This window comes from Papio anubis, chromosome 5 (assembly GCF_008728515.1).
Source record: "Papio anubis isolate 15944 chromosome 5, Panubis1.0, whole genome shotgun sequence".
Classification (NCBI taxonomy): Eukaryota; Metazoa; Chordata; class Mammalia; order Primates; family Cercopithecidae; genus Papio; species Papio anubis.
Genome location: NC_044980.1, coordinates 49,910,676 through 49,929,044, shown reverse-complemented (window position 1 = coordinate 49,929,044; position 18,369 = coordinate 49,910,676). Strand labels below are relative to the sequence as shown.

Below are 18,369 nucleotides of genomic sequence, written 5' to 3'. Positions count from 1 at the left end.
ACTCTACCCCAGAAACAAACTAAAAGGCTAAACACTATAGGGGGTAAGACGTAGAGACTTCTATCAAATAATCCAGCCCAACACTAAATAAATAAACAAGGAAATAACAACAGTGGCCTGCAAGAGGTGGAGGCAGGGAGGGCAATACCTAGAGTTACTACAATATATTATCAAAAAAGAGACATGCAAAGAAACAGGAAAGTTATGACCCATAAAACAGGGAAAAAAGTAGGCAACAGAATCTGCCTATAATAGTGATCAGATGTTAGGGTAAACAGACTTAAAAGTTGCCACTATAAATATATTCAAAGAATCAAGGGAAATCACAATTAATGAAGTAAAAGGTACAATAACAATGTTGTATCAAATAGAACATATCGATGATGAAATAGAAAATATAAAAAGAAACCAAAAGCAAATTTTAGAGTTTAAAAGTCTATTTACTGAAGTGAGGAAAATTACTAGAGGGGCCCAACAGTAGATCTGAACTGGCAGATAATATCACCAGTGAATTTGAAGATAGACTATTGATGGAGATTATGCAATCCAAAGCACAGAGCAAGAACAAACAAATAAAAATGAACCAAGCCTCAGAGGAATATAGGACACCATTAAGTGCAACATACCCATAATGGAAGTTCCAGAGGAGAGGTTTAGAGAAAGGAGCAGAAAAATATTCAAAGAAATAACGGCCTGGGCACAGTGGTTCACACCTGTAATCCCAGCACTTTGAGAGACCAAGGTGGGAGGATTGCTTGAGCCTAGGAGTTTGAAATCAGCCTGGGCAATATAATGAGACCTGGTCTCTACAAAAACTGTTTAAAGTTAGCCAAGCATGGTGCTGCACACCTGTAGTCCCAGCTACTCAGGAGGCTGAGGTGGGAGAATTGCTTGAGCCCAGGAGTTTGAGGCTGCAGGGAGCCATGACTGAACCACTGCACTCTAACCTGGGTGACAGAGTGAGACCCTGTCTCTAAAAATGACAAAACAAAACCAGAAATAGTGGCTGAAAACTTCTCAAAATTTACTGGAAAAAAAAAAGAATTCATCTATATAGCCAGAAAATTCAATAAAGTTCAAGTAGGATAAAGGCAAAGAAGTTCAGTCACTTTCTATGCAGATACATTTATAATAAAAATGCGGAAAGCCAAACCAAAAAGAGAAAATCTTGAAAGCAGCAAGAGAAAAATAGATTAATCTCTTACAAGGGAACTTCAACAAGACTAACAGCGAAAATTTCTCAGCAGAAACAATGGAGGCCAGAAAGCAATGAGTTGACATATTCAAAGAAAAAACAACTGTTAACCAAGAATCCTATATCCAGCAAAGTTACCTTTCAAAAATGAAGGCAAAATAAAGACATTCTCAGATAGACTAAAAACTGAGAAAATCTGTTTCTAGTAGACCCACCTTATAAGAAATACAAAAAGAAGTTCTACAGGCTAACATCAAGTAATACTAGACATTTATTTGAAACTACGTAACAAAATAACACTGGTAAAGGTAATTATATAATTATAAAAGATAGAAATAAAAATCTTTTTCTCTTCAATGATTTAAAAAGCAGTTGTATAAAACAATATGTCTACATTGTATTATTGAGCCTGTAACATATCAAAATGTAGTATCTTGGCAGTAACAGCATAACGGAGGTAGGTGGGAGCAAAACTGTATAAGACTAAGGCAGTAACTCCAGAGAGTAACTTGAATTCACAGGAACAAATAAAACCAAAAATGATAAATAAGAAGGTTAATATAACAAGAGCGATATATACACACGTGCTTTCCTTTCTTCTATAAGCTTTAAAAGTAATAAAAAGTGGCCGGGCATGGTGGCTCACACCTATAATCCCAGCACTTTGGGAGGCTGAGGTAGCCGGATCACCTGAGGTTAGGAGTTTGAGATCAGTCTGGCCAACACGGTGAAACACCATCTCTACTAAAAATACAAAAAATTAGCTGGGTGTGGTGGCGTGAGTCTGTAATCTCAGGTACTTGGAAGGCTGAGGTAGGAGAATCACCTGAACCTGGGAGGCGGAGGTTTCCCTGAGCTGAGACTGTGCCACTGCACACCAGCCTGCCTGGGCAACATAGTAGACTTCATTTCAAATAAATAAATAAATAAATAAATAAATAAATAATTTTTTAAAAGTACATAAAGTATTAACCATAATAATATATTGCTGGATTTGTAACATTTATAGATGTAATATGTATAACCATGAAAAGAGAGAAAAAGGAATAGAGCTATACAGAAATAACACCTCTATATCACACTGGAATTAAGTCAGTGTAAATCTAAAGCTTATTCTAATAATATGTATATGGAAAGCCCCAGCAAACACTAAGAAAATCTCTCTGTTGCTATATACATATACATATATACACATGTGCACACACATACATCCATGTATATGTATATGAAATCTTTAAAAAATTAAAATGCCACATTAGAAAAAATTCACATGATGCAAAAGAAAGCAGTAAAAGAAGAGAAAACAAAGACACAAGACACAGAAAACAAAAATTAAAATGGCAGCTGCTAAACCAACTACATCTGTAATGAAACTCAATGTGAACAGATTAAGCAATCCATAAAAGGAATAGAATTTCAGATTGGATTAAAAAAAAAAACAAAATCCAACTGCTGTGTATGCTGTGTACAGGACACACACTTTAAACTTACTGATATAAACAAGACTGAAAATTTAAAAATGGGAAAAAATATTATGCAAAGAAAAATCAAAAGAAAGCTCAAATAGCTATGCTGATACAAAACAAAATACATTTTAACACAGCTTGAAAACACATGAAGCAAAAACTGACAGAAATGAAGGGAAAAATAGACAATACAACAATAATAGTTACGAGACTTCAATACTCCACTTTCAAGAATAGATAAAAATAGACCAACCAGACAGAACGGTCTGCAAAGAAAGAAGTTGAAGACCTGAACAACACTCTAAAAGAAGTTCTAAACCAACTACACCTAAAGGACATCTATAAAACATCTCCCACCTTAAAGCAGCAGAATATACATTCCTCTCAACTGCACATAGAACATTCTGCAGGACAGACCATGTCAGGCCATTAAACAAGCTTAGAACAATTCAAAACTACTGAAAGAATTCCAAGTACACTCTTGACAAGAACAAAATTAGAAATAATAAAGACAAAAATTTGGAAAATTAACAAATATGTGAACATTAACACTCTCCTAAATAACCAATGGGTTAAAGAAGAAATCAAAAGGGAAATTAGAAAATACTTTGAGATTAATGAAAATGATAAAATATACTAAAATTTACGGAATACAGCTAAAGCACCTGTAGAGGGAAATTTATAATTGTAAAAGCTCTATTTAAAAAGAAGAAGTATCTCAAGTTAATAACCTAATCTTCTACCTTAACACATTGAAAAAAGAACAGCAAACTAAACCTATAGTTAGAAGAAAGGAAATTAAAAAGATGGGGCATAACCTAATGAAACAGAGACAGAAAAACAGAGGGAAAAAAATCAATAAAAACAAAAGCTCACTGAGAAGATTAACAAAATTGACAAACTTTACCCAGATGAAAGATTTAAACGACTAGGTCAGATATGAATGAGACACTACTAATGACCATACAAAAATAAAAAGGATTAAAAAACAATACTATGAATAACTGTATATCAATAAATCACAGAAAATTTGAAGAACATGCCATACCAAGCAGAGATGGACTTAGTAATCTCTAAGTAAACTACCCATAAAGAAGAGCACAAGCCAAAGCGGCCTCATTGCCAAGTTCTACCAAATATTTTAAAAGTTTTGAATGTCATGAAGATATTGGGGGAAAAAAATTTAATACCAGTTCTTCAAAAACTCTTCCAAAAAATGAAAGAAAAGGGGAACACTTCCTAACTCATCCTATGAGGCCTGCATTACCCTAATACCAAACCCAAACAAAGATGTCACCAAGAAAACAACAAACCAACATTTCCTATGAATAGTGGCATAAAAAATCCTCAAAAACATACTACCAACTGAATCCCGATACATAAAGAGAATAATATATCATGACAAACTGGGATTTATCTCGGAAATCCAGTCATATTAACACCTGAAAACCAGTTAATGTAATATATCATATCAGAATACAAAATAGAATAAAGAGCAAAACTCACATGATCATCTCAATGGGCACGTAAGAAATACTTGACAAAATATTTATCTTTCATGAGAAAAACACTCAACACACAGGGAACAGAGGAAATTTTCTCTACTTCTGGGGGATATGGAAGGATAGATGAATGACATAGGTTTCTTTTTGAGATGATGAAAATGTTCTAGAATTGACTGTGGTGACTGATGGTTGCACATATCTGCGAATATACTTAATGTCACTGAGTCATATACTCTAACCGGGAAAATTGGACAGTGTGTGCATATCATCTCCATAGAACTGTTTAAAAAAAGAAACAAAAAATGTAAAATCTAGCATGAAAGGAATCTATATCACTTCAGCACAGGTTAAAATATTCTGCCCTAGCAAAATTCTCTTATAGACAAGTTATGGAATGAGTAAACTGGCAAAGGCATGCTAGCTGTTCCATCTTGGGTTACATAAATGTCCATGAAACCACTGTATTTAGCATTCAATGTCTCACTTCAACTCCACATAAAAAGAGAATTTAATAGCTGTCAGAGAGGCTTAAATAAAGACTACTCTGTCCAGTTAACCTCACCTCCTGCAAGGAAGATCATAGCTACATGAAAATAATGCATGTGTCTCTCTGAGTGTGTGTGTGTGTGTCAGGGGGATTTGGGGAGTGGAAGGAAAGCACTACCACCATTTAACAGTTTTCTCATGGTTGAGGCGATACACAGAAAACATAAAGGACTGGCTGGGCGCAATGACTCACACTTGTAATCCCAGCACTTTGGGAGGCCGAGACGGGTGGATCACCTGAGGTTAGGAGTTCAAGACTAGCTTGACCAACATGGTGAAACCCCATCTCTACTAAAAATACAAAAATTAGCCGGGTGTATTCCAACAATTAATTCCTCATGGCAGAATTTATTACTGCTTCTCTTCAGGTAACATTATTTCTTCTTAGACCGATTTCATAAGCCTGAAAAAACATTTCACTAAAAACTGATATACAATTCTAGTTTAAAGACAACAGTTTACCTTAACATTTGACTTTTTTGAGAAATTCACCACTACTCCCCAGCCAAAGTCATCTCCTTCATTCTTTACCTAAAAAGAAAAGCAAGTAAGCAAGATCAAATGTATATATATACAAGGCAATTTCAGTCTTTCGTACCCACATTCTAGACTAATAAAGCCTTCTGAATTTTCTGATAAAATATCTTTAGCAAAAGCATTGCTAAATTTAAGAAACAAGATATTAACCAGGACAAATTTCATTTTAGAAATTGCCCCTAGAACAGCAACAACAGGAATCTCTCAGTTGGCAAATGAATGCCGAAAATGACAGTATGTTTCAAGGATATAAATATTTTATATCTAATGAATTCATCCAGAACTTAAAATTATCTTATTTTTCATATAGTTATATGAATAGTTACATGAATATAGTTATATGAAGTTATAGTTAGCATTTCATAACTAGAAATATTTTATATGTTAATCCCAAAACTATCTACTTCAATTTATAGTCCTCAAAATAAAAACCAGTGGTGATTAAAAGGCCTTTGCATAAGCCCCTAAGTTAGTGCCATGTGAAACAGGTAAAATAATATGATTAATATAGATCAATTATTGTAGCAGGAAGCATTTTATCAGGATAAAAAATAAATTAGAATCTTTAACAAAAATATGTTTAAATATTGAATTATTCAAGTATTTTATGAAGAAACAATGACATACCTTTACCAAACGACCTGGTTGTAGAAAAGGTAAGCAGTATTTTGGTTTGTGAATATATTCTTCAATTTCTTTACCCAATTTGGCAAGCTGCTGTCTAATCTTATAATAGATAACCACACTTTCTTCATTGGGAATTACTATTTTATTATACTGTTCTTCTGAATTCTTTACCTCTGTAAATAGAACACATGTACAAAATTAAAAAATTATATATCTTACTTAAATTATATCCAAGACATAGGATTTTTTCTATTAGGTTGGTGCCAATGTAGTTGCGGTTTTTGTTTACTTTCCACCTTCCTGTAAGTCTCTATGTGTTCAGCTATCCAAAAGCTCCTCAAACCCTGTCCTCTTGTGCCCTTTATGGAGACTTTATTGGATAGACATGACTGACAACTGCGAAGAAATGTGGCTGGTCACAATCTATTACTAATAGACTGAGAGGGAAAACCCAGCCAGATCTGCGCATTACAAGTGGTTTTTTTTTTTTTTGCGCCTTTCTGTATAGCATTTCTTCCTCCAAGGTAGGAGGCAGGATCTCTTTTGAAATGGGTGTCTTGTGACCTAAATTCAGACAAGGTAGGTCAGAGAAATTTTTTAGGTCGGTCTCCAAACAGAAAAGCTGGAGATGATTCCTGCCTTGGGGAGAAAAAGCAGCAGGTGAAAGGAAGGCAGCAGCAGATCAGAGAGAAATTCTATCTTCTGGCACCTGCTTCTGACCCAGCATTATAACAAAAGACTATACAAAGGCTATGGGAGTTATAAATCAGGAACCATGGGCAAAAACGAACCAATAAATCATAGGCCACACCCTGGTTTTTTGTTAATAGGGATCTCATATTAACAGGATATATCATTTCAAAGATATTGGCGTATTATTAGACGTGTATTTAGTCATTAATTAGATCAGTCTACCATTAAATGGTATGAATATGTCTCTTAGGCTGAGGCCATGCAGGTTTGTAGGCTTTTATTTGATCTTGTCTGGTTTTAAAAGTAGGAGACATCTTGGCAAATACATAGTTTTATATTTTTAGGCCTTTGGTATAATTGAACTAGGATATAATTTTTTTGCTTTGAGCTTCTTTAGAGGTATTAATATTGGATTTTTAAAATGTGTAATTCCATTTTTAAAATCAATAGCCTTTTTTTTCTTTTTTTTAGAGATGGAGTCTCACTCTGTCGCCCAGATTAGAGTGCAGTGGTGCAATCTCGGCTCACGGCAAGCTCCGCCTCCTGGGTTCATGCTATTCTCCTGCCTCAGCCTCCCCAGTAGCTGGGACTACAGGCGCCCACTACCATGCCCAGCTAATTTTTGTATTTTTAGTAGAGACGGCGTTTCACCGCGTTAGCCAGGATGGTCTTGATCTCCTGACCTCGTGATCTGCCCACCTTGGCCTCCCAAAGTGCTGGGATTACACATGTGAGCCACTGAGCCTGGCCTTTCGTTTGTGTTTTTTTTGAGACAGTCTTGGCTCACTGCAACCTCTGCCTCACAGGTTTAAGTGATTCTCCTGCCTCAGCCTCCTGAGTAGCTGGGATTATCGGCATGCGCCACTATGCCCAGCTAATTCCTGTATTTTTAGTAGAGACGGGGGTTTCACCATGTTGGCCAGGCTGGTCTTGAACTCCTGACCTCAAGTGATCCACCTGCCTTGGCCTCCCAAAGTGCTAGAATTACAGGTGCGAGTCACCACACCTGACCTATAAAATCTATAGTTTTTAAATACCCTTCCTTCTTTTTTTTTTAAATCTATGGAAGGGACATTAGAATTGACCACAATGATGGTCTAGATTTTAGGCAGCAAGAGTAGCCTAGCACATATCTCCTCCACATTGTATCTCTGTTTAGATGGGATAAGGTTATACAGGTATAGAACTAGTGCCATTTTTATAATTAGGCAAATAGTAGTATTGATTTTCAGTCTATTTTGTCAGATGGGATGAAGGTACAATTCATCCTATATGGCTCTTAGGAATTTTGATAAAAGGGTTAAATATATAGTTGCAGTTTTCTGTTTAGGAATTATCTTTTTAGCATTTGTAGTTGTAGCCTTGGTGTTAGGACCATTCTATCAGGTAAAGAAAGAAAAAAAGTTGTTCTTTTGAGGTAATGTGTTTTAAGAAACACAAGTGTTTTTCCGGCTAGGCACAGTGGCTCACACCCATAAACCCAACACTCTTGGGAGGCTGAGGCAGGAGGAGGATAGCTTGAGCTCAGGAGGTCAAGACCAGCCTGGGAGAGACAGTGAGATTCCATCTCTACAAAAATAAAACATTAGGTTGGTGTGATGGTACACACCTGTAGTCCTAGCTACTTGGGAGGCTGACGTTGGAGGATTCCTTGAGCCCAGGAGGTTGAGGCTACAGTGAGCTATGATTGTGCCAATGCACTCCAGTCTAGGCAACAGAGACCCTGCCTCCAAAAAATAAGTGTTTTAAATATATTGTTTATATTTTTTTAAATGTTTCTTGAGACAGTCTTGCTCCATTGCCCAGGTTAGAGTTCAGTGGCACAATCTCGGCTCACTGCAACCTCTGTCTCCTGGGTTCATGCTATGCCCTACCTCAGCCTTCTGAGTAACTGGAATTACAGGTGTGCGCCACTACATACAGCTAATTTTTTGTATTTTTAGTAGAGACGGGGTTTTGCCATGTTGGCCAGGCTGGTCTTGAACTTCTGGCCTCAAGTGATCCACTCGCCTTGGTCTCCCAAAGTGCTGGGATTACAGGCATAAGCCACCATGCCCGGCATTTTTTGTATTTTTTATGTCACATAACAGTAACTAACGCAGAAGAAGCCTTCTGTGACTCAATGTGTGAGGGTTTTTCTTCCCCACACACCAAGCAGTGGATGTCAGCTGGGTGTCCTCTAATTTAATTTTGACATTATCCACCTGGAGATAGCATCGGGTCTCACAGGTTGAGAGTTCAGTCCCCAAGACTGCCCCCACCCCTACCCTGACTAGTCACAAGTTAAGGCCTCCAAAATTTTAGACACTAGTCACAAGTTTAGACACCAGTCACCAGTTAGGCCTCCAAAAATTTTAACAAATTGAAATTTTTACAACTTCCTATTTAGGTCTGATTTGCGTGTGTGTGTGTGTGTGTGTGTGAGAGTAGCTCACAAAACTAAAAAAAAAAAAAAAACCACATTATCAGTTTATTACAAAAAATATTTTTAAAAATAGATAAAAAAATATAAGACAAAGCCTAAAAAGGTCCCAAACAACAAGAGCTTTTGTCCCCACAGAGATGGAGTACACCATCTTCTTCAACAAATAAATTTTTGTTTCCTTCCTATAAGTCTCTTCATATTTAGCTATCCAAAAGTTCCCCAAATCCTGTCCTCCTGGACCTTTTACAGCGACTTTTAATTAGATGGATATAATTCACAACTATATATAATTAAACAAAAAATACATAATCTAATATTAAGAGAGTAAAAAAACCCAAGAAAGCCCATTTATTTAAAATTTTTGAATCTCTATAACATTTCTTCCTCCAAGACATAAGACAGAACCCTCATAAATAACAAAACTAGGTTTAAAATAATCTAATTTCTAAGGCCTATTGTGCCCTAATATTTTAACAAGACTATAAATAACAAAGGGTATAAAAATTATAAGCCAAAAACCATAGACAAATACACCACACACACCCCCCACCCACAGTTTTAAATTCTGATAAAATCCAATTTATTTTTTTCTTCTGTTGTTCATGCTTTTGGTGTCACAGCTAAGAAATCACTGCCAAATCCAAAATTACGTAAATTCACACCTATGTTTTTTCCTAAAAGTTTTAAATTTTTAGCTCTTATATTGACAGCTTTATCTATTTTGAGTTACTTTCTGTATATGGAGTGAGGTAAGGGTGCAACTTCATTATGCATGTTGCAATTCTGTTGTTTCAGCACTACTTGTTGAAAAATTAACTGACAACAGATGTATGGGTTTACTTCTGGACTCACAATTCTACTCCATTGATCTGTATCAAACTGCTCTATGTAACCTGTGTGCTTCAGTTTCTTAATCTGCAAAATGAGGATAACCATAGTGCACATAATTCCACAAAGCTTTCCCAGGGACTGACGAAAGACAAAGAATATACTTAGCTACCAGAATTGCTCATGGTAAACAGAAAGGATATTGCTCCTGTATTATTATGTTTATTATTATCATCAACCTTTTCACAGACTGTTCCTAGAGCTCTAAGTTCTAGTCTTTTGTACTACCTTGGGCACACTGCATCATCCTGGTTCTTTTTAAATGAACTGCATCACTGCTTACAGGAGCTGTACTTCAGTCATTAAAGACTAGAATACCATCCGAAACAACATGCATTATGGCAGTAAACATTATCAGGAAAAAAAAATTAAACCCTATAAAAGAATATTTGACAGACTAAAGTCATTAAGAGTTATAAGAAAACGAAGACTGCACACTGAAATGATGATCCTGCTGCCCCACCCAGAGTTACATATAACATTATATTTGTAGGAATCAGGTGAGCACTAAAGGCAGCACAGACAGGAGGAATTTAAGAAAATGATATAAGGAAATTTCTATGGGGTTTTAACAGGGAAGCATCCAGAAAGATTTTTTTTATATCACTCCAAATCACTTCAGTGCTCAGACTATTTAACTAGAGTCAAAAGTTTGAAAGATATTTTAAGAAGTCACATTTATTCTGTATCCAGGACTCTAATTACAGCCACATACCACTCCAGAAAATTATTAACTTTAGGTACAGTCTTTTTTCTCCAAATTAAACAAACAAAAATCAGTTTCTCTAATCTTTTCTCATGTTAAAAAAAAACTGGTTTTATGTCTTTCAAAATTGATAATATACATGTAACAAATTAGAATAGAAAAACAAAGACACAAATTAATGAGGCAACTTGCTTGTGAGACTGCCACTCTGAAGCAAATTAACTTAAGGATAGTATCTCTTCCACCCCAATCAGACAGTTGAGGAACTTTAGTATAAGAAGCTGCTTTAACTACAGTGCAAATGAGAAGACCCCATGGGTCATCGCCACAGGAAAGCCTCAGAATTTCAGAAGATAGCATGTAAACCATGCCCATAAACTCTTAAGACAGCTTGTAACCAATTTCTTCTTTTAGAGGAAGATGAGAGATGGTGGTTGCAAAGACATATTTATAGCATACAATATAGTGTATAATAGTGTGTACAATAGATAAGCCTGGGAGCGACTGGGAAATGAACTGCCATGCTCAGAACTAAGCAAATTTTACAAGTAAAAGCATAGATTGCTTTACTGCTCTATGGCAATACTATCAGTTTTTGCAACAAGCACTTACTGAGCATTTAACATAGATTATCTCATTTAGTTCTTATAACTTGGATGAACTGGATATTATCCCAACTTCATACACAAACTAAGGCCCAGGTAGCCTTGATTCAAACCCTCATCTAACTGCACAGCTCTTTCTATTACCACTGGCATTATTAATGAAACTAAATAAAAAGACTAAGATTAAGTATGCATTTTTCTTTTCAGTAAAAGTAGAGTACAATCCAAGGACCTCTACTCTTATGGCTCACTGAAAAATGTACTGTTGATCAGATAAATCAAAATGAAAAACATCTCACATATGTGAGCCATCTATTTGTTATAATCAATAAAACATTCTACCAATTCTACACTTCCAAAGACAACAGCCCACATTTTAATTTTGGTATATTTAAGGTGGTAAAATAATACCAGTGCCTTGAAAAGGCTCTAGCAGTATCTGCAACAAAAGAAGTATATTCCTGCAAGTAATGAGTGAAAATAGGAATGAACTGCATTCAGGATGTATTCTCTCATACTACATGCTCTGTTTGATTGCAGCACTCAGCTCTGCAAACTGTACTACAGGTGTTTCAATTCCCTTATTTCTCTTTCATCAATCAAGTTCCTACCTCTTCCATTAACAAGTATTTTATATTTTGGACAGTATTTCTACTTACTGGTTTCAGGAGGTTAGAAAAACAGCTTGCCCCTTTAAAACCAGAGGTAGAGAAATGCAGGGCTAATTCAATTCCAAGTAGATACAAGTATCCAGAGGCAAGGCCAGAGAACAAAGATCATGTTACTCACAATCCTCTTAAAAAGTAAGTCAGAACCAAATTGAAAAAACAAAACAAAACACAAAAGCTGGGGACTGAGGAGACAGCGGACATGAGATGGAAATGTCTACCTAAATGGAAGAAACCGAGGCAAAATTAACAGTTTATGTGGGCCAAGGTTGATGACTGCAGCCAGAGATACACTTCTAAGTTCAGGAAGTGCTCTAGAGACAAAGGAGGGGCTCAAGTTTCTGAAGAAAAAGGGATGAATCAGGGACAGGTGCAGTGGCTCATGCCTGTAATCCCAGCACTTTGGGAGGCTGAGGTGGGTGGATCACCTGAGGTTGGGAGTTCGAGACCAGCCTGACCAACATGGAGAAACCCCATCTCTACTAAAAATACAAAATTAGCTGGGCGTGGTGGTGCATGCCTATAATCCCAGCTACTTGGGAGGCTGAGGCAGGAAAACCACTTGAACCCGGGAGACGGAGATTGCAGTGAGCTGAGATCATGCCATTGTTGCCATTGCCTGGGCAACAGGAGTGAAACTCCATTTCAAAAAAATAAATAAAAAGAAAAAAGAAAAAGGGATGAATTAGAAGAGGGGCTAGATTACAGAAGGTGTCAGGAATTCATTGGTTAACAGAAATAACACCGGTTAGTGACCGGCTATACAGTGGCTTCAAAAGGTAATTATTTAGTTCCAAGGGTAGGAGACTTGAGACTTGACTTCGGCTATATTTTAAGTGACTTTCTCGGCCTAAAAACTGAAAGGGGCTCCCATTCCCCACGTAAAAGGTTTTCTTTTTAATTTCTCAGTGAAATGGTGGAATGTTTAAGTTCACTGAGTGAGTAGTAGAATCTTGTTCTAAGTCATATTGAACAATCTCTGGGTCCAGCCAGAAGTCAGAAAATAGGCTTTAAAAAAACACGGTAATACTTGGGAGTTTCCCCCCTGTCCTCCACTGTACCAAGGATGCTTTTAAAAAGTAATTTACTGTTTATCAGAATGTAAAAAGAAAATGAAACAAAACAAAGGTAAGTGCACCAATACACACTTCTGTTTCACTTGGTTATTCAGTCTCCAAATCAGTCTAACTGCTAGCTGTGTGTGCATGTACAATTATCCTACTCATGCATGACTGTGCTAATTGCTTAGGAGGAATACTTTAATTTCCTTTTAAGTATTAAACTAGCTTGTAATCTTACACCTGTTTCAATGACAGCATCTGAAATTTCCATGATATAAGGTAAAATTAATACTGCTAATTTGATTTTAACATCTCCTTAATTCACATTCAAATCCAAAGTGTATTTAAACCTTGTTAATCTTTTTTATTATTAATTTTATTTTTAATAAAATAAAATAAAATTTATTATTAATACAATTTTTGGTGGGATAAGGGGATTTATAGCTCTTTTAAAAATACAGTTCTGAGACTAGAAACATATTTTTCTATCTCTTTGCTAAGACCATAGTTTATCAGCCAAACACGAGGGCTATTATTAATAACTTTTACAAAAAATTAATAAATGTAGTATGATTTGAAATTATACATTTGTCATGTTATAAGGTTTTAAAAAATATATTCAAAAATCTGCTTATGGAAGTTTACTAAAGGTGATTGTTGAGATCATCCAGCTCACATTTTAAGAAATTGTCTGTCATCTTTGATTTTTTTCTTAATCAATTAGAGAGGTTATTACATCTATTTTCATCACTTTATTAATGGTGAAACCCTGTATCTACAGAAAATACAAAAATTAGTCAGGCATGGCGGCACATGCCTATAGTCCAGCTGAGCGGGAAGGATCAACTGAGCCCAGGAAATGGAGGCTGCAGTGAGTTGTGATGGTACCACTGCATTCCAGTCTAGGCGACAGAGCAAGACCCCATCTAAAATAAAGTAAAATAAGAGTGGAATTGTCCTGTATACTCATAAGAAAGGAATTTGTCTTGTTAAATAAATCATGATACAGTTATAAAATGGAAATATTATTCAGTCATTAAAAATCATACTTTCTTGAAATTAAAACTTTTTTTTTTTTTTTTTGAGATGGAGTCTCACTCTGTCGCTCAGGCTGAAGTGCAGTGGTACAATCCTGGCTCACTGCAACCTCCATCTCCCGGGTTCAAGCAATTCTTCTGTCTCAGCCTCCCAAGTAGCTGGGATTACAGGTGCCCACCACTACACCCGGCTAATTTTTTTGTATTTTTAGTAGAGAGGGGGTTTCATCATGCTGGCCAGGCTGGCCTCGAACTTCTGACCTCAAGTATCTGCCCGCCCCGGCCTCGCCAAGTGCTAGAATTACAGGTGTGAACTGCCACACCTGGCTGAAATTAAAACTTTAAAAGTCAGAATAAATGAGCTACTAAATACAAAGCATTTAATAAAAGGCTAGGCATAAGGTAAATATTTAACAAATGATATTAATTATAAGCATTATCATTACCAGTATAAGTATCATTATTACAAAAACCTCACATCTAATTTTGCCTTTAAATAGCATACTTATTCGTAAAATAAAATAGAAAAACTACAAAGTGTTAACAGTGGTTGGGTAGCTATTTCTGTGTGAGATTACAAATGATTTTAACTTTCCTCTATCTTTGTCGTATTTTCTTTTTCTTTTTTACAATGACTACACACAATATTTTTATAAGATTTACCCAAACCAGTGGTTTATTTTTTTTCATATTCAAGTGAAAATCAGTAGTTTAAATCGTTGCCTTCATTTTAGCTTTTAATCAGCTCTTATGACCATTAGTCACGCTACCCTCTAAGGTAAGAATCAATGTACAACTCCACTTGAACATAATTACCATAGGACATTTACTTTTTGTGCTTTTGCAAGCATTACCGTAATATTAAGAACTGAAAATTCCAAAAAAGCTAAACTCTAATCCAAGTTAAAGCATTGCATTTCCCTAAACATTCACAGGCTTATGCCAGGGCACTCTTTTATAATGAGAAATGGTGAAAGAACAAAGCTAATATGCATGTGATTTTTTTTTTTTTTTTTTTTCTTCTTGAGTCGGGAGTCTCGCTTTGTTGCCAGGTTGGAGTGCAGTGGCGCAAACTTGGCTCACTGCAAACTCCGCCTCCCATGTTCAAGTGATTCTCCTGCCTCAGCCTCCTGAGCAGCTGGGACTACAGGAGCCCGCCACCAAGCCCGCTAATTTTTTGTATTTTTAGTAGCGACAGGGTTTCACCATGTTGGCCAGGATGGTCTCGATCTCTTGACCTCGTGATCCACCCGCCTTGGCCTCCCAAAGTGCTGGGATTACAGTCGTGAGCCACCGCGCTCGGCTGCATGTGCTTCTTACAGGTCAAGTTTTAAAATACTAGGCTTTGTGTTATTTCATTATTCAGGACCATGAGTTATACGATACATATGCACAAGACAAGAATTATACTAAATTTGAGCCAACTATAGAAAAGTTCCCTGCCAGTGTTTTCTTTCCTTCATTTTGAAATGTTCTATTCAGTTACAATGACCAGACTACAGTTGTGCAGTCCATTACATATGAACCAAAATTTACCTTACAAAAAAAAGCCAAAGCAGCCAATAATGTAGACATTTTGCTAGTCTCCTAGCTACATTAAGCTCTGTTACAGTATTTTATACTTACTCTCTACTACTCCTGGAATTGCTCGATAATGCTGAAACTGATAGAAGGATTTTTCCAACATGTACTCAGGATTAATTTCTTCTACACGTAGTAAGTTCAAAACCATGTTGTAGGTCAAATGGAAAGCACTATTTAGAGGATCAGCGGAGCCCTAAGAGAGAAAACAAATGTCAATTTTGTAGTTTTCCAAATAAATTTACCCAAGTACCTTAAACCTACTATAATGCATAATACATCATAGCAGAAGTGTATTAAGAAACTTTTATTTCTCAAACACATACCACACAGAAGTGTACTGGACATGTTGTAAACTCTATTGTTTTCTAAAGATAAGGGTAAAAATGGAAAATACTGAGGCTCAGAACTGAATACCCAATTTAGCAATCAAGTTAATAAGCTTATGTCTCTCATCTATAAGTATTTACACAAATCCTTTTTTTAGCAAAACTAAGAACTCCAAATACATGTTAATTCTTGATTCTAAAGCCTCTCCTGTTTCCTAAAATATCATTCTTTCTTTTTAGCCATGAAAATTAAAATATAACCCCCACTCTGATTCCATTCCTTTGGAGCTTGCCCCACCTACATTCCTCCATAAAGCCTTAAACCACAACCATCTAGTCCAGAATCATCTCAAACTTCCCAGAACTAGAATTATCAGAACTTATATTCTAGCACTGGGCCATATATTGCTTCTTGCTTGCTTTGTATGAATGTAAATATATTCCTTAAGTTTAGAAATGATCACCATTTACTGAGGGCTTAGCATATGCCACTCACTGTACTAAATAAATACTAAATCTTCAATTCACAACATTCGTAACAATATTTTGTCTCCATTTTAAACAAGAAACAGAGGCTCAGAGAGATGCAGGGACTTGCCAAGAGTAAAGCAGGAGCTAAAATCTAGGAGTATCTAGGCTTAAAGTCTTCATGGAGGGCAAGTCATATTGGAACTTATTTTATATACCTATCAATCCAACGCATACCTCACATTACTAAAAATATAGGAACCCTTTGAATGTTGATCAAGTACTCTTTTAAAGTATTTAATTTGATCAGTTAACTAAAACAATGTATCAAGAGACAGCCTAATAAGAGGATCACCTAAAATTTAACTGAAACAAGAAAGGTAACCAATGATAAAGATATTATGTAAACTTTGAAGGATTTCCAGGCAAACTTTGAAGAATTCCTTTTTGCCAATTTGCTTACTAAAAAGATATTGAGAGAGCCAAACATACCACTTTTCTAGAACAGTTTTTGTAATATTTTATAAATACTAATATAATGATCTCTTACATTTTAGAATATATGGTTCATTTAGGCAAGTAGTTCTAAAAATTAACAGGCTAAATATTCTTGCATTATAAACCATAAAGGTGGAAGATGGAGAAATAAATAAATGTGAGCCTTCCCACTTCTTCAAAAAAGGCCTGTACATAGTTATCTTATGTACAGTTACAGAACCAACTTTAATAGAATAGGCATATGCTTCTTACATTTACAAATAATTTAAATAACCAGTAAGGTCAAAATTATTTTTCCTTCAATTCAGGAAAATTTGATTCATTGTTGAAAAGAACACACCACTGACTAGAAATATCATACTATTGAAATGAGCACTTTATGTACTCTAAGTAACTAGTATGTTTAGTAATTTCAGAAAGTATAGAAATGGTTTCATTTTGATAAAACTAATAACATCTACTCAAAATACTGTGATATTTTTACATTCTTTGGAAAATATGGGCACCATACTGGAGCATGTATTTCTTCTAGTTATAGTGGAAAAATATAATACTTAACTGCTAACAAATAAAAGATGCATTCACCAGTCTTTCTGAAAAGCTGTTTAATAACACACTTTCTCATTTACTCAACTTTTCATTTGAACAAACATTATGAAAAATGATTTTTTTGTGACTCTTCTCAAGTAATCAAAAATGTATCAAAAGAACCGCTAACTTGGCTGGGTGTGGTGGCTCATGCATGTAATACTAGCACTTTGGGAAGCCAAGGTGGGCGGATCACCTGAGCTCAAGAGTTCAAGACCAGCCTGGCCAACATGGCGAAACCCCATCTCTACTAAAAATACAAAATTAGCCAGGCATGGTGGCACATGCCTGTAATCCCAGCTACTTGGGAGGCTGGGGCAGGAGAATCACTTGAACCCAGGAGGTGGAGGTTGCAGTGATCCAAGATCGCACCACTGTACTACAGTCTGGGTGATAGAGCGAGAAACCGTCTCAAAAACAACAACAACAACAACAAAACCCAAAAAACTAAAAAAACTGCCGCCTTATGTCAAATTCTGTTTAAGCTAATAGCAGATACTTCAACAATAGCAATACTGGAAAAGTTGAACAGGTTTCTCTATTGCTCCTTTAAAAATTAGCCAAGTCAGCCAGCATGATGGTTCCTGCCTGTGATCCCAGCACTTTGGGAGGCCAAGATGGGCAGATTGCTTGAGCCTGGGAGTTCAAGGCAAGCCTTAGCAACATGGCGAAACCTTGTCTCTACAAAAAATACCAAAAAAAAAAAAAAAAAAATTGATTTGGTGGTGCATGCCTGTAGTCCCAGTTACTTGGGAGGCTGAGGTGGGAGGGCTGCTTGAGCCCTGCAGGTCAAAGCTGCAGTGAGCTGAGATTGCACCACTGCATTCCAGTCTGGGCAACAGAGCAAGGCCCTGTCTCCAAAAAAAAAAAAAAAAAAAAGCTGGGCATCGTGGCTCACGCCTATAATCCATAATCCTAGCACCTTGGGAGGCTGAGCCAGGAGGAA

At 36.2% G+C, this 18,369-nt stretch overlaps 1 protein-coding gene across 2 annotated transcripts in view; it reads right to left on the bottom strand.

Moving 5' to 3' along the window:
* MTREX (Mtr4 exosome RNA helicase) overlaps positions 1 to 18,369 on the bottom strand; it is a 124,869-nt gene that overhangs the window by 44,924 nt on the left and 61,576 nt on the right. For both annotated transcript variants that reach the window (XM_021939365.2, XM_003899677.5), the window contains exons 16-18: positions 15,586 to 15,736; positions 5,877 to 6,049; positions 5,175 to 5,243 (exon numbers count right to left, since the gene is read on the bottom strand). In XM_021939365.2, the coding sequence (XP_021795057.2) occupies positions 5,175 to 5,243; positions 5,877 to 6,049; positions 15,586 to 15,736 (393 nt within the window). The remainder of the gene's footprint in view (positions 1 to 5,174; positions 5,244 to 5,876; positions 6,050 to 15,585; positions 15,737 to 18,369) is intronic.